The sequence below is a fragment of the Hydractinia symbiolongicarpus genome, chromosome 8 (assembly GCF_029227915.1).
Source record: "Hydractinia symbiolongicarpus strain clone_291-10 chromosome 8, HSymV2.1, whole genome shotgun sequence".
NCBI lineage: Eukaryota > Metazoa > Cnidaria > Hydrozoa > Anthoathecata > Hydractiniidae > Hydractinia > Hydractinia symbiolongicarpus.
Window position 1 is genome coordinate 29,742,270 of NC_079882.1, and position 15,062 is coordinate 29,757,331.

At 33.8% G+C, this 15,062-nt stretch overlaps 2 protein-coding genes across 4 annotated transcripts; both read left to right on the forward strand.

Annotated features, from left to right (window-relative positions):
- The first annotated feature begins 193 nt into the window (after positions 1–193).
- Positions 194–4,552, forward strand: LOC130655760 (small nuclear ribonucleoprotein E-like). Its single transcript, XM_057458551.1, has 4 exons — positions 194–383; positions 3,802–3,828; positions 3,915–4,056; positions 4,413–4,552. Exons 1-4 carry the CDS (start codon positions 345–347, stop codon positions 4,472–4,474), a joined length of 270 nt encoding a protein of 89 aa, XP_057314534.1. The 5' UTR covers positions 194–344; the 3' UTR covers positions 4,475–4,552.
- A 1,159-nt stretch (positions 4,553–5,711) lies between these two features.
- Positions 5,712–9,424, forward strand: LOC130655759 (transmembrane protein 47-like). 3 transcript variants are annotated; one of them, XM_057458549.1, is made up of 5 exons: positions 5,804–5,868; positions 6,771–6,817; positions 7,012–7,221; positions 7,808–7,963; positions 8,686–9,424. In XM_057458549.1, exons 3-5 carry the CDS (start codon positions 7,023–7,025, stop codon positions 8,907–8,909), a joined length of 579 nt encoding a protein of 192 aa, XP_057314532.1. In that variant the 5' UTR covers positions 5,804–5,868; positions 6,771–6,817; positions 7,012–7,022; the 3' UTR covers positions 8,910–9,424. The 3 variants fall into 3 exon arrangements, with proteins under 3 accessions (XP_057314531.1, XP_057314532.1, XP_057314533.1); XM_057458548.1 differs by lacking the exon at positions 6,771–6,817 and having other exon boundaries at positions 5,712–5,868; XM_057458550.1 differs by lacking the exon at positions 5,804–5,868 and having other exon boundaries at positions 6,784–6,888.
- The last annotated feature ends 5,638 nt before the right edge of the window (positions 9,425–15,062 follow it).

A 15,062-nucleotide genomic window follows, 5' to 3' on the forward strand; every position in this document is an offset into this window, starting at 1 on the left:
CAGATTTTAAATGGCTCAATATGTTTTACCTGAAGCTGCTTGCAATAATTCAAAAAAGAAAGACAATACCATTACTTTGTCCGCCATTATTATTTTTTTTTAAAGAAAACTTGGTAATTTGAAGACCACTACGGCATAAGTCTTTCATTAGAAAAAAAAATTCTCCTTCCGGTCAGGTAATTTAACACGATATCCAAGACCCATGTGAAACGACCTCATTTCGTTCAATGGACAGCTGAATGGCGCTAAAGTTTGCCTGATAATTATATTTTGAAGTTCTCTCGTAAGGGGAGAGTGATCGTGATATCTGTTGGTATTAATTCGGTCGAAATCCTTAAATCAAGATGTCTAAGAAAGTACAGAAAGTTATGGTCCAGCCGATCGTATCCTTTTCAACCTAATTAGTTTGAATCCACTTTGTCTACAAATTTTTAAGCTTGTCTTTCGTTTTATATTTTATTCTATTTTATGCTTTTTTGTAATTAGCTGAAAGTTAACACCCTTCTTGATTAGTTACAGGTTTTCTTGTGACATTGTAAAGTATTTTGTAAAGACTGTTAATAGCTAGCTGCCAACAGTTAGCTAGGGACAACTGCAAATTAGACTATTCCACCTAAATAGGCTATGATAGATAAATTAGGCAAAATTTGTTTCCTAACTAGGCTATCGACACTAAATTTGTTTATTACAGCTTTCTGGTTCATGGCCATGTTCTGCCCAATCTTAAAACGCGCCCCGTCTTAAGACTGGCCAGGCCAATCTTCCGACAGTGACAAATGGGTGGCCAGTAGTCTTAAGACTGGACTGCCCAATCTATGGACGTACATGCCCAATCTTAGAACAATAGTGGAAGACAAACAGAACAATAAATTTTTTAGAATTTACCTCTTAATAGGAACTTTAAATTGAAACTTTTCTTGGAAAATCAAAAGGCCAAAAATTTATATATACCATGTATTTTATGCATAAAAAATTGAAACTACTCAACCATATTAGCATAGTCTATAAGGTTTTTCTTCTATAGACTATGATATTATCTAGCTGGCTACAGCTCGCTAGCTGGCTAAACATCTTATCCAATGAAATTAACAGCTAGCTAACTAATAATATGGTTGAATACGATTTTTCTGATTCTTCATAAATATAAACATTTTATTTTTAAAGCACTACTCTACAAGCTGTATATAAATGCTAAATGTATAACACGTGCTCTACCAGCTACCTAGCTAGCTAGCTACTATTTTCACTCTACTGAGTCCAAAAACTGACCGGGTCAATTCAACAGTACCCAAAATATGATGTTTTAATGTGCCTGAGAATGTTTGTTTGGACTTGCAAAAAACAGAGCTTGTGTGTACATCCCTTCTTTAAAATCTAAAAGGCGCTAAAGATGGGCCTAACATGGTCTTTTGCCCAATCTTGTGATGCCCTGCCCAGTCTTAAGACTGGCCGGCCAGTCTTAAGACTGGGCAATTTTATGTCCAAAGATTGGGCAGCGTCCTAAGATTGGGCAGAACAGCCACACCGATCTTTAAGGTTAAAAATGATCTAACAATCATAAGCTATTTGGACGATCTCTCCCTGGACCTTGTTCTACTAGATTGGAAACAAGTTTGGTTGGTGGGCACATTTACATGCATAACTTCTATATCTGCCATGCAAATTCTATGAAATTTGACCTAGGCATATGACTAAGTAGTACAGGAGAAATAATGGTGCCACCAACAAAGATTGCGAAGATATTGTCTATTAAAATTTTCCATCTCCTAAATAGACTATTCCCTCTACGCTAAGTTATTAAAAATGTAATTTAGCTACTAGCTTATTTAGGAGAAATAGTCTAATATGCAGTTGTCCCTAACTGGCCAACACCCAGGGAGAACTGACAATGCCAGTATTGTTCTTCCAGGATTATGAACGCTGCCCGGGTTATGTACGGCAGCTTTTCATGTTTATAAACAGGGCAGAAAAAATATAATCAGGGCAACATATATCAGGACTGGCCGACTTATGCGCGACACTTTTACGTTATTCCTCACTGATAGAGATAGATGTGGATATTTACATGGCTAGCCTCACAAATATCGAGGGATATACCCTGTCTATTATTTCCAGGAGAAGCCATGGTTTAGATGGAGAGTTCTAATCACTGCCTGTCTGGCCAGCCATTATATCAGCATTCATAATCCAGAAATCCAGCAAAAAAACATAATCAGGCTATGCATACATAATACGGCCGCCCTGTTTATAAAGATGCCGTGTTCACAAGCTAGGCAAAACAGTAACAGAATACTTAGCAGCCAGCGAAATCCTGCAATTGTGGGATAGTTCAACAGACCTCCCACTTTGCATAAAACACTTTGCATAAAATCATAAAAAGTCATAATCACTAAATTACTATAAGACATAAGTTAGTATATTTTTTCAAAAAAAGTTATTATAGTAGTTACAGTACAGCAAAGTTAATTTTTATCAATGTAGAAGTATAAAAATTAATCACAAATCTTGATATGTATATATATGTGCATAAAAAGTAGGCACGCTTTTCATGTATGAGGAGAGTTGATTTCAATATATATAAATATAACAAGCTTGTAGCTTACCCTCAATTATCAAATGCTTTAAAAACGTGTTTAATATTTTTTATGCCCTCCGTTCTATCAACTAATAACATTAGCATGATTAAATGGTAATTTTAATAAGCTTTTAGAATATACTAGTCAGTGCCCATGGAAAAATTCACGGGTTTGCCCGTCCTATTTATACCGCATTGCGTTCTCGCTACTCGCGCAGCTAAGCTACTATTTTGCGTGACAGACAGACGTTTACAGACATTAGATATATAGATACATATACTTTTATATACTTGAATTTCATAGTTTAAGAAATATACCATTGTTATCAACAAGGGTAAAAAGGGTTTGGCGAATCCTTAAAAATTATGTATCCAGCATAGGAAAAACTCAAAGTCAATAAAAGCTGGAAAAGAGCATTCCTTTTATGACATATACTTTCTTTAGCTGAGAAAATAAGAGAGCAATAGCAGGAGGCCTGTGGAAACATCCACGGGTTTGCCCATGCTTTTTTACTGCATTGAGTGCGCCTCGCTACAGATAGACGGAGTACGGCTATTATTATAGAGATTAAAAGTGTAGTGTGCTGCTACTTTTGTAAGTTGATGTAATGTGATGTGAAAAATTATTTTGTGATTGCAAATATACTGAATTGTGTTAAAATCTATAAATCAATTTTTGTAGGGATTTGAAGTATATAATGCTAGAAGTGTATTCATAAAACTTGCCTAAAAACCCACATGTTGTCATTCTTGGAGTCGAAAAGTCATGTGATACCACATTCATTTGAGTGCATAAATAATATGCCATTTTTGTATTTTTAGTCTAAATCGAAATATTCTAATGTTCAAACCATTGGAATAAATATAAAGCAAAAATGTCAAAGCTTTCCACTGAGGGCTACGTTATTATTCTTTACCAAAATTGGGTTTTTGCCCCATAACGAAATCTGCTTTTTGAATCGGCAGTCAAAAATCAACAGAAGGCAAACATTTGTCATATCTTTATCATTCCATCATTTATAGGATTTTGCTAAATTTCAGCTTAAATTTTTTCTCCCGGGATGTATATTTGAGTTACACAAGAGCTACACGAAAGGGAGGGGATATAATAATAATTTATCGTTAACCAAAGTTGTTTGAGTTTTAATTTTAAACAATTCTCTAAACTGTGCCTACTATATTTAAACTCGTGAGAATTATATTTGTTTTTCTTAACAATTTTACAGAACCTTATTTTTAGGTACCTGCAAAATGTAAGTAGTATACATATATATCCTGAGTTTTTCCTAACAATTTTGGTTTGAGTAAGAATAGCTCTGAGTTATTTCTTTTTTTTCAGCGCGCTCGGATTCAGATTTGGTTATATGAACAAAGCAATTTACGTATCGAAGGACATATTATTGGTTTTGATGAATATATGAATCTAGTATTAGATGATGCTCAAGAAGTTCATTTGAAAACAAAGACTAAAAAACAATTAGGTATTTTTGTGTTGATTATTTAGTTCTGACATCTTCTGGTAACTATAAAATCTTGAGAGATCAAAACAAGAAATTATTTAAACTAAAGCACCAACTAAGCTTATCAGTTTTGATATGACATTAATGTTGAAAATTTGAACCCCATTGTTTATCGACTTTTTAAAGTCTTCAAAGTATAAGATAGGGTTTGTTAAAATTGTTAAAAAAATAGAAGACATCTTGAAAAACCTAGTCCTAATACTTTTTTGCCCATTTCGTACCTAGAAGGCAGTTGTTCAAACAAACTAAAAGTTGATTGACAGGACTTTCTAATTTGTTTTTCTCTGCATTTTATTTGGACCTAATTTTTATTTTAGGTCGGATCCTGCTGAAAGGGGATAACATCACGTTGATACAAAATGTCGCTCCTGTTAATTGATTGATGATCAGATCATTGGCATGCTTTCCCATCTTGTATATATAACGTGTTTTTATGAAAACATAACATTTTTTGAAATATGCTTTTTGATTGCTTTATTGGAGTTCACTTGCGAGAAGGTTTATTAACATGGAAGTCTAATAGCAAGATGATTATTAAAATTTTCAACTTCAACTGCCTGACTAACGATAATTCGAATTGTCGAGCTTGATATAAATTTTTAAAAGATTTTCATTTAGAAATACGAGCAAAAGTAGTAACCGAAAAAATAAAGTTCGCTCGTTGAATACCCCTCGTTCCGTAGACGAAAAAATAAAGTTTGGGTGTTGATTACCTCTCGTTCCGTAGACGAAAAATAAATCTTTAGTTTAGTGATTAAATAAATCTTTAGTTTAGTTTACTATATAACGGACACTATTCCTTGGACCGACTGATTTCTGGTCAAACTCTCACAAGAAAATCTCTATAAGACGGACAATTATACGGCGGACACTTCACAAAACGCACCAAATGAAATTTTTCCTTTAAAAAGCTCTGTGTAAAGCGGACACATGAAAAAAAATCTCTTATCATTGACGAGGAAAGTCAAGAATGCTGTGTTACAAAAAAGTGGAGGAACTCCAAATATCAAAAAGAAAGCAAACTTCAATCCGAGATTTCTTTGAGTAAATTATAAAATACAATGTATTTGTTAGTTGATATTTGTTTTTGTTTGTATAACAGTGGAGCGTCTGATTAATATAAGTTCACAGTCATCAAATTATGTCTCATTTCCTTGAGGAATAGAACAAAGAAAAAACGTATATAAACAAAAAAAGTCATGTTTTCGGCAAAATTTTGCTCTGAAAGTGATTTTAGATACAATCTCTATAAAACGGACACCTATATAAGACGAACACTTTTTTTTCACCAATGGTGTCCGCTTTAGAGATTCCACTGTACATATTTTTCACGTACATATATAGTCAGTGTTAAGAACACTGACTATATTTCATAAACTGCCAGATAAATGTTTTACGTGGGGTTTATCGAGTAAAATACCCTGAAGAAAAGGTTGCTGTTTTGATCATGAAACAAAACCTCCATTAGTGGTGGACATTAATAGAACTCGTTATTTTATTCTTGACACGTGGCTAGACGGCTGGTCACTTAATTAAGTCGCTAATTTTATATTAGTGTTCGGCTTTTTTCTCTCAGGGGGAGAGTGACATTCGCGTATTTACATTTCGAGTTTTGACAGATAGTAGGGCACAAAGATAACAAGCTTTATTTTGAACAAACAATTTAGTCTATCTTTTGACAAGTGTATTGCATCAAGCAAATAAAAATTTAACGTGTGTGAGTAAACGTTTTTGTTCGCTCTCCATTAAAGAAAATTTTTTCCACGAAGAAAGGTATACGTTTTATATGTTATGTCTATTATTATTGTTGTGCTCTACAATATAGGAAAGATGAGTGGCAAAATAACTTATTCTAGAAAAGTGACGCGCTATTATTTTGACGCGAAGGAATTACCAAAAGCGATAGACAAACGAATACGCGGTCTCGAACTTCTGAAGTTCTGTCACTGTCATTATATTTCTTTATCTTAAACTGCCCCTACGTCGAACAAATTACCCGCAGTCCTTTGCAAGTATAAGATAAAGTACATTGCATTAGTAAAACTGAAGTTAAAACTAAAATTACAAAGTGTAAGTCAAGTTACAAAAAATAATTCATTTTATCATAAAAATGTAACTTTACTCTTCGCGTTGAAGGTTTGGTAGAATGCTAGGGCTTATCATATGATGTGAAAACCAGGTGCCACTCTGCGTTCTTTTCACATTTACAGTGCCATAGGAATTTCTTTTGTGGGTGTGGGCTTAAATTGTCTCCGTGTATCTCCGTGAGTGCAAACCACGATCTTAGTTGAGGAGGAGATTTTAAAAAAAAGTAGCACCTCTAGATTACTAGACAATTAAATAAAATTGTTACAACTGATTCGTTTCTAAAGAACGAGGAAATATTATTGCTATTTTTTTTCTTCTTATTTTTCAAAAAAAAAAAATTCTCGTTGAGTAGTCATGCACGCGCATTCTAGTAGATAGACACTATGAGCGGCAGACTACAGTACTCTATGTCAATCAAAAAAATCCTTAAATAATAAGCCTTTGTCATTCTTGAAAGGAGAAGAGTCTGGTGAAAAACGTCAATTTTGTTCCTTTTTAGATTTTGCATGTCCAAAAAGGTTGAAAAATATACCAAACATGCAAACATAATTGTTTTTTTTCCTTCTCCTTTACTCTACATTCCATAGGTATGACTCTGCAAGGTTGAGGAGAAGAAATATTGTACCTTAATAATGTAAGGAGAAGGTGTTAAAACTTAGTATGACATTATTAAAGTTGATTATCTTTTCTTCAGTGCTTTTATAGGTGGGTTTTTGCGCAGGCTTTTAACTAGTTTTTCTAATATAATGCTAGTGCACAGGACAACTAATTGACGCACTAGTTCTGTGGAAATTTCTCAGCCTTTACCAAGTATAAATTATTTTTTAGCTTTATACAACATGTCTCCTGGTCATTCAATACTGATTACCTTGGCTGTGTTGTGCTTATTCATGGGTGCTGGTGCTGTGGTAGCAGGCGCAATTGGTGACTCTTGGTACTTGTTTGGTTCGAACATCAGAATTGGTCTATGGAAAACATGTGTAAGATCTATTTGTATGAAAAGAAGTAATATTTTTGAATTTGGTGCAGCGGATTCAGGTAAGGCTTTGCTATTGTTCAAAAAATTCACAACTTTTTGTTACAAAAACATACTGTACAGACAGGAATGTATGCCTATCAAAGGTTGCGTCACACATTTGTACACATTTTGCACTTTTTTTAAATAAAAAACCTAATAGGGGTGTAAAGTATTCTTTTTATCTTAATTCTAAAAATGGGTATGTCTGTGACGTCAATAGTTATGTATTCGAAGCCTGCAAACATGCGTCAATTTTAAATTTTTGGTTTATAATTGAAATGCATTGTTTTAGAAAACTAAAGAATTAATCGTTAATTACAAAATATCTTCCTATAATTTTTTGGTTCCAAAGTTTCTTATTAAAAACGAGTAGTTTGTACCGATAAACTGTCGTCCCCAAGAGCTTCTAAAAACCCAATGTAAAAAAAATAAATCCCTGGGATCGAGGTTGGCTCTGATAACACTAGTTTGTTTTTACTCCAATTTTTTCCTACTTGCTTGCCTTGTAGTGCTACCCTATTTGTGACAAATCTAATTTTAGAATGCAGTGCAGTGAATTTAACTTTGCACACTTTCGTAAATAATAAATACTTGTTATGTTTTCAGATTTCGATTCGGACATCATCATATTGGCATTGGGTATCTCAGCCTTTCTTTGTTTAATGGCTGCCTTGACAACGCTTTGTTTATTTTGTTGCCAACACAACACAGGAGCTTGGAGATGTTGCGCATTGTTGATTTCCATACTATCCACAGTTGGAGGTAAGAACATAAAGCTGGCACATTAGTAAAAAAAGAAATATTACTATCTGTTTTGTTATTATTACCGAAAAAACATCAGAGAAGCTACTGTAAAGGCAACACAAAACGAGCGTACAGTTTTACGGCTTCATCGACTCTACTTTTCGATATTGCTAAAATCGAAAACTAGATGGTTGAAACATAACCATATAAACACAGGAAATTTGGATTAAGGCATATTATCGTAGGGGAAGCCAAGTTAAATTTAAAAAGAAATCCACCAATGCGGAAATCTAATGCTGAATACGTGACTCTAAGGACTGCCCCAGGGACTACTTAGTGAGAGGGAGGGGAAGACTTTTGCTTCCATGTTTTTATGTAATTTAGGGCTACTATATGCTGCCGTCCCATCAGCATATTATGTATGTGGACTTGCTCTTAAGGGAAGGAGGGGGTTCTCCATTAGTCGCTACGTGCGGCCGAGTTTTCGACAGGGATGGCTAGTTTGTATCGGCGAAAATAACACAGTGGGGTAGGTCTATGCGCGTAGATTGATTTGACATACTAACTAATCCTTTTTAAAAAAAGGACATATTGGCTGGCAGAATTTTCGGTTCACTAATTTTCAGATTGTTATTGCGCGCTTCTTTGATATTTTTTTTTATTGCATTCTATTCCTAAATTTTCGCAATTTTCTAAGGTAATTAGGGCGGTAAATTTAATACAAGCAAATTCTTCTTTAGCTCTTTGTGCATTCGGTGGAGTTGGTTACAATGAGTATAGAGGAAGATATTTGTACAAGATACAAGAACATGGATGGTCAGTAATTTTAGCGTGGGTCGGTGCCACTGCTGAATTCTTTGGTGCGATTTTAGCCTACGTTCTGATTTGCTTTGCTCCAAATCTTGTTACAAGTGGTATAATCATTGAATCTGGACATCCAAATCGAGGTTATGAAATGAGATAGTGTTGTTAAAAATATTTTTCTTGTAAATTTGAGGTTTTTTCAGATTTTAATATATTACTAATCACGAGATTGTATAGTTTTTAAAATAGCATTCTAATTTTTAGAGAAAATGTTCTCTTTTTGGTTGTTAAGGGATCTTCTTACTTCTTACAGTCACGTGAAGGAACTTGCTGCTATGCCAACGTGTGCTATTAAGCAGACTCCTCTGGCAGTTTTTATAATACACGTTTATAAAAAACCCCAAAAAATTCCGAAAGAAAATCCTTCTATCCACTTTCCACTTAATAAATCTTGTTGCGTAGGTCTGCGTCTTTATGCTTGCAGAAAGTTTCCATCAAATATGTTTAAAAAGAGCCTAATGTTAAACGTATCAGTGTATCTTGCCTCTGAGTCTGTTTGCCCCTCAAGCCACAGTCGTTATAAAAGTAAAACGCACTGTAAAATAGAAGAACTGAACCTTGTAAGTCGTTGTAAAAAGTAATTGTTAAAAATAAAAATAAGTACGAGAAGTTTAATTGATGATGACATTTTTTTATTTTATTTTCACGGATATTTCGTCTTATTACTACAAGACATTATCAACGTAAATTGTTACAATTTATCTTACAAGTTTTTTAAATATAATTTTCAACAACTACATAATACACAGAGGACGTATAAAACAATACTTAACAAAACGTAACACATAACGGCAAACCCAAGGGTATTTAAATTATATACCGCTGGTAGGGGTAACGTCCACGCGCGGAGCACAAATCCCCTTGCTGACTATAAATAATATTTATCTTAAAACAATTTTAATGGAACAGACAATTCCTGTACATTAAGCGTGGGACTGTTATCGCGAATATACATGGCCTCAGCTATTTTTCTCTTTTTAAAGTGGTGAACATTATCTATTAAAATACTGAAGTTCTTTTGTTCAGCAAGTGGGTGATTCTCAGTGACTGAATGTTTAAGGATGTGAGAGTTCTTATCGCGCTCTTGGCGATCTATCATTCTTTCATTTAGCCTCCTCGCTGTTTCACCCATGTATGTAGCATTGCACGATTGTACCGGACAAGTATATTTGTACACAACACTATGTTTGTGTTCATCCTTGGTTCTATCTTTCACAGAAAATAGCGAAGATAACTTACGAAATTGATAAGCAATGTGTGGCTTGACATCGCCAGGTACTGTTTGAAAGTTTTACTTAGACGCTTTACTAAGCAGTTACCATGATCTCCTTTGTATGGTAGAACCATGAAAGGTGTTTGGTGTCTTCATTAGACGCATTTTGAATGTTGAAATTTCGCCGTGTGTTATTAATTATATTGGATACAACTGCTTCTGGATAACCATTGATTTTGATAAACACATTTTTTAATTGATTTAGTTCGTATTTCATATCTCGTGATGAAGAGCATATATTAAAAGCTCTCAACACCAACGATTTATCCGTCCCAACTTTCCATTGGCGTGGTGCAAATGAATTCCAGTGCATGTGTATGTCAAGTTTCGTGTCTTTTCGATAAATGGATGTATTAAATGATCCATCATTCATACGTTTCACTTTCACATCAAAAAAGTCTATGTAATTATCGTTTTCAACTTCATATGTGAACTGGATATTCGAATGATAACTATTAAGTGTGACCAGCACATTGCTTATCTGGTTTTCCTTAACAAAACATATAGTGTCATCTACATATCGCTTCCAAAATTTTACTGAATTTTCTAATTTTGGGACTATTTCACTCTCCAACTCAACCATGAAGGTATTTGCTAGGGTGGTCCTAAAGGCGAGCCCATTGCTACACCATCAACCTGAATATACAGTTTGTTGTTAAAACTGAAATGTGCATGTTTTGTACATAAGATTTATAGATGTTTCATTTCCTCTCGCTTAATTTTTGTTTCTATAACTTTTTCAACATATATCTTTTTCAATATTATGTCTATCTTTATTCTTTAATATTATAATACTATAATAATACTATACTATAATATAATACTATAATATCTTTAATATTATGTCAATATTATGTCTATCTTTTGTTCCAAAGGGACGTTGGTGAATAAACTAGTGACGTCAAAAGATACTAGTTTGTAATTATGAGGTATCTTCTGTCCTTTTAATGATGATATAAAATCTAAAGAGCTTTCAGTAGTATATGTTGACTTTGTCAGTGGTGTTAACAATTTCGCAAGGTACTTTGATGTGTTATAGGTAGCAGATCCGATATTCGATATGATGGGTCGTAATAGTAAATTGTCAGCTACTGTAGAATTAGGTGGTATCTTGTAAACCTTGTCGGTACCATAAAACTGAGCCGGGCTGGAACCTTGTGGATATAACTTTTTGTATTCGCTTACTGTGAGACAAGGTTTAATTTCTCTAAGCGCTATCTGAACTTGACCTTTCAGTTTTACCGCAACATCTGATCGTAACTTTTTAAACATTTCAAGTATCAGAAGTTTTTCACATTTCTCGATGTAATTCGTTCGAATAAATATTATTTATAAAAATGTCATCATCAATCAAACTTCTCGTACTTATTTTTATTATGAAGTCATATGCCCGAATTAATATTTTTAATTGTTAAAAAGTAAGAATGATCTCAAATACGTTAAAATGATAAAACAAATGTTCCACTTAGCTGAACTATTTCTCGCAGTCAATCTTCAGATGTCAACACGATAAATATTCAATATTAACATTGAAACGTTTCTCGCACTTTGGACTGAGTTTCAAAATGTCTGAAATATTTTCTTTATATCATCCAAAGCTTTGACCATAATCTTAAGTGAGCAATATGGTTAACAATGCTACAAAGTTGAGAAAAATCGAATGAATTCGACAATAAAAGCAGCTTCTTTAACATGTCCAGTTCAATTTGTTGTAAAACTTTAAGGAGCTACAAAACAAACTGCTTTTTTTACATTAGTGACTTACAGGAAAGTCGAGCTTATGATGGGAAAAACATGAAGAGAAATATGGACCAAAAAAACATCTGGTTAAATCATCTTGGATATATCACTTTTAATAAAATTACTTTACTAAACCATTTTTCAGTAACATAAAGATATTGCAGAAAATTTTCGTTAAGAACCAAATAAAAAGGCAATCTTATCGTGTTTATTATCCACTCCTCTTATCTTTCATTATTCCATCTTTCTTCTATATAATTTCTTTATTATACGTATTTATCATCTCTTCTGAAAACACAAACCATTTCTTTTGTTGGTTCAACTCTTCCTTCATGTTTACACTTGTCTCTTTTATTTCCTTCAAACCCCTTCGAAAACCTTTTCAACGTTCCACATCTTAGCATCGTTCTCCTTATTTCTAAAAGAAAACATTGAGAAAAAGTGGAGCTAAGATCCCAATTTGTTTTGTCCGTAACTTCTTCTTCTTCTTCTTCTTCTTCTTCTTCTTCTTCTTCTTCTTCTTCTTCTTCTTCTTCTTCTTCTTCTTCTTCTTCTTCTTCTTCTTCTTCTTCTTCTTCTTCTTCTTCTTCTTCTTCTTCTTCTTCTTCTTCTTCTTCTTCTTCTTCTTCTTCTTCTTCTTCTTCTTCTTCTTCTTCTTCTTCTTCTTCTTCTTCTTCTTCTTCTTCTTCTTCTTCTTCTTCTTCTTCTTCTTCTTCTTCTTCTTCTTCTTCTTCTTCTTCTTCTTCTTCTTCTTCTTCTTCTTCTTCTTCTTCTTCTTCTTCTTCTTCTTCTTCTTCTTCTTCTTCTTCTTCTTCTTCTTCTTCTTCTTCTTCTTTTTCTTCTTCTTCTTCTTCTTCTTCTTCTTCTTCTTCTTCAGGTCTGCAATTTCGCTCTTCTTTAGAGTGTCTTATGTTGACATTACTTTCTCTATTCCTACACCACGTCATATGTTCGCATTCCATAAGGTGTTATTATCTTTTTCGCATTCATTGTTGGGAGTCACCTCAAAACTGCAATGTTTTCATACGTTCGAACGTTCATTTTTCGAATGTTTTTTTTCGTTTCTAATACAAACTCACAAAGCGAGGGTTTGAAGTTTGCACGATGACGAAGTAAGTTTTTTTTTAGTTTCAGTAAAATTTTATAACACCATAGCTTATAATAATATAGGTTTTAAAGTATCGCCCATCGTCACAGCTGAAGAAATAAAAATGTTAAAGCTTGTTCAACGATGAAGACTCGAAGCTTCACTCAAAGAATTAAGAAAACAGAACAAACCACTAGTTAACTTTTTGACAGCTTGTATCTTTGCTGATCCTTTTATGTTCAGCTAAAGTTTGATTTTTAGTCGCTAAAAAGTTATATTGAACTTTTTTAGTCGTCTATATTTGGATCCTCATTCACAAAGCGTTTTATGGATAAAAACAAGAAAAAATAAAAAAATACATCAATTTATTTAAAAATGTACTTAAGTAACAGGTCCTTAAGTAAAATGGTAAAGCACTTATGCTCAGTGGAATGCAATTTTAAGTAAAACTAGGGGGAAAAGGGAATATCATTTTTTTTAAAAAAGTAGAAGGATGGTCTATGCTAGTCACAAAAGAAAGCATAGACCATTCTGTCTTTTAAAACAAAACTCAAAATAGCTCACAGCACCCCTCCTCCAGTGGTTAAGTTCAAACCTTATTTTAAAGTTTTGACTAATTCTAGATCCGCCCCTGAATTAGTTTTCATTTAATTATGCTGCTATCTTTAGGAGATTATTTGGGAGATACTATATTGCTTAACTAAAAAGAATCGTCTCATTGCTGCCACGCAATTGTTAAAGCCGAAGTGCTTACTGCAAAAAATGTAAGCATTCAAAAAGGTCTATATTAAATGCACAACACGTTTCTGTTTTGTGATCTAGCGCAAAAAAGGTTTTGAGGATTGAATTTTGTAACAATATTGCGCTATGTCTTTAAAGACATTTTAATTTGTTATTTAAACGTAACTATGTTTCCGACACAAATTTTAATGCAAAAGTTTTGGGTTTTACATGTTCAGTATTTACAGTGTATATTGCTTTTTAATTGTAGTTTACTGATCTTGATTTAGATTACTTTTGATAACTTGTATGTTCTTTGTTTGTGCTCAGAGCAAACAACCTACCAAAGAAAATATATCCCGCTGCAAAATCTCAGGTGAGTAGACTCGATGACTATTGCAAGTGATGCCCCGGGGATGAGGTCGATTTTAAATGCACAGCCAGAATTCCATTGTCTGTTTTCAGAAATGATTCTCAAATACAATTGGTTGTTTTTACCTTCTTGGTTCCCCCAGCGAGATTATTTACCGTAAATCCTCTAATAAACGCCCCATCTTTTTAACGCCCTTCTCTAATTAACTCCCTCTCATAAAATCGGAATATTAAATAAACGCTCCCCTCTAATTAATGCACTTACGAGGGGCGTTTATTGGAACAATGTTACCAAGCATTTTATAAAAATCCTACAGGTAAAACAAAAAGGGTGCCTAATCAGCGCCTCTCCCTTCTGTTTTTTGATTTCGAGCTTTCCCCTCCCCCCGGACCTTATTATGACCCCCCTCCCCCGTTTTAACTTGTGAAACGAATAAACTACGTTCCCCACCCCACAGGAGATATAAGAGTTTCAAACATTTTTAGAGAATTTGTCTACCTATTGCCCCCACTGTGTAGAACTTAAAATGCTGATCATGAAAATGTAAAGTATAATGTGTTTTGACGAACGGTTGAAGGGATGTGGGGATTTAAAGGTTTTTTGATGACGCCGTTAGCCCATCTATTCCGAAACAGGTAGGTTGACCCAAAAATTGGTCTTAATTTGGTCCCAGGTAGTCCCTAGTTATCCACGCAGGAGATGGGACATGAAGAAAATTAAGCATTAAACATTTACAAAGTTTTTCGGAAGCTCGTCGTGTTTAAAGTCAAATCAAGATTTGATGGGATGTTAGGTGAAAATAACACACCGAAAGATTCTTTGTTGCAAGTCGTTGTTCGTTGGAGAAATTCACGAAAATAAATTCTCTCTCGTGCAAGTAAGCACAGTTTCTAAAATTTAAAAATATTTTTGTTCTAGTTAGACCCTCATTTGAATAAAATTCTTAAATCCTAAAGGTGATAAACGCTAAAACACGTTACAAATTCTTTTAGACGACTAACAACAACAGCTCAAAAGGATCCATCACAGCTAATTAACATATTGGTGGCTTTTGTTATCC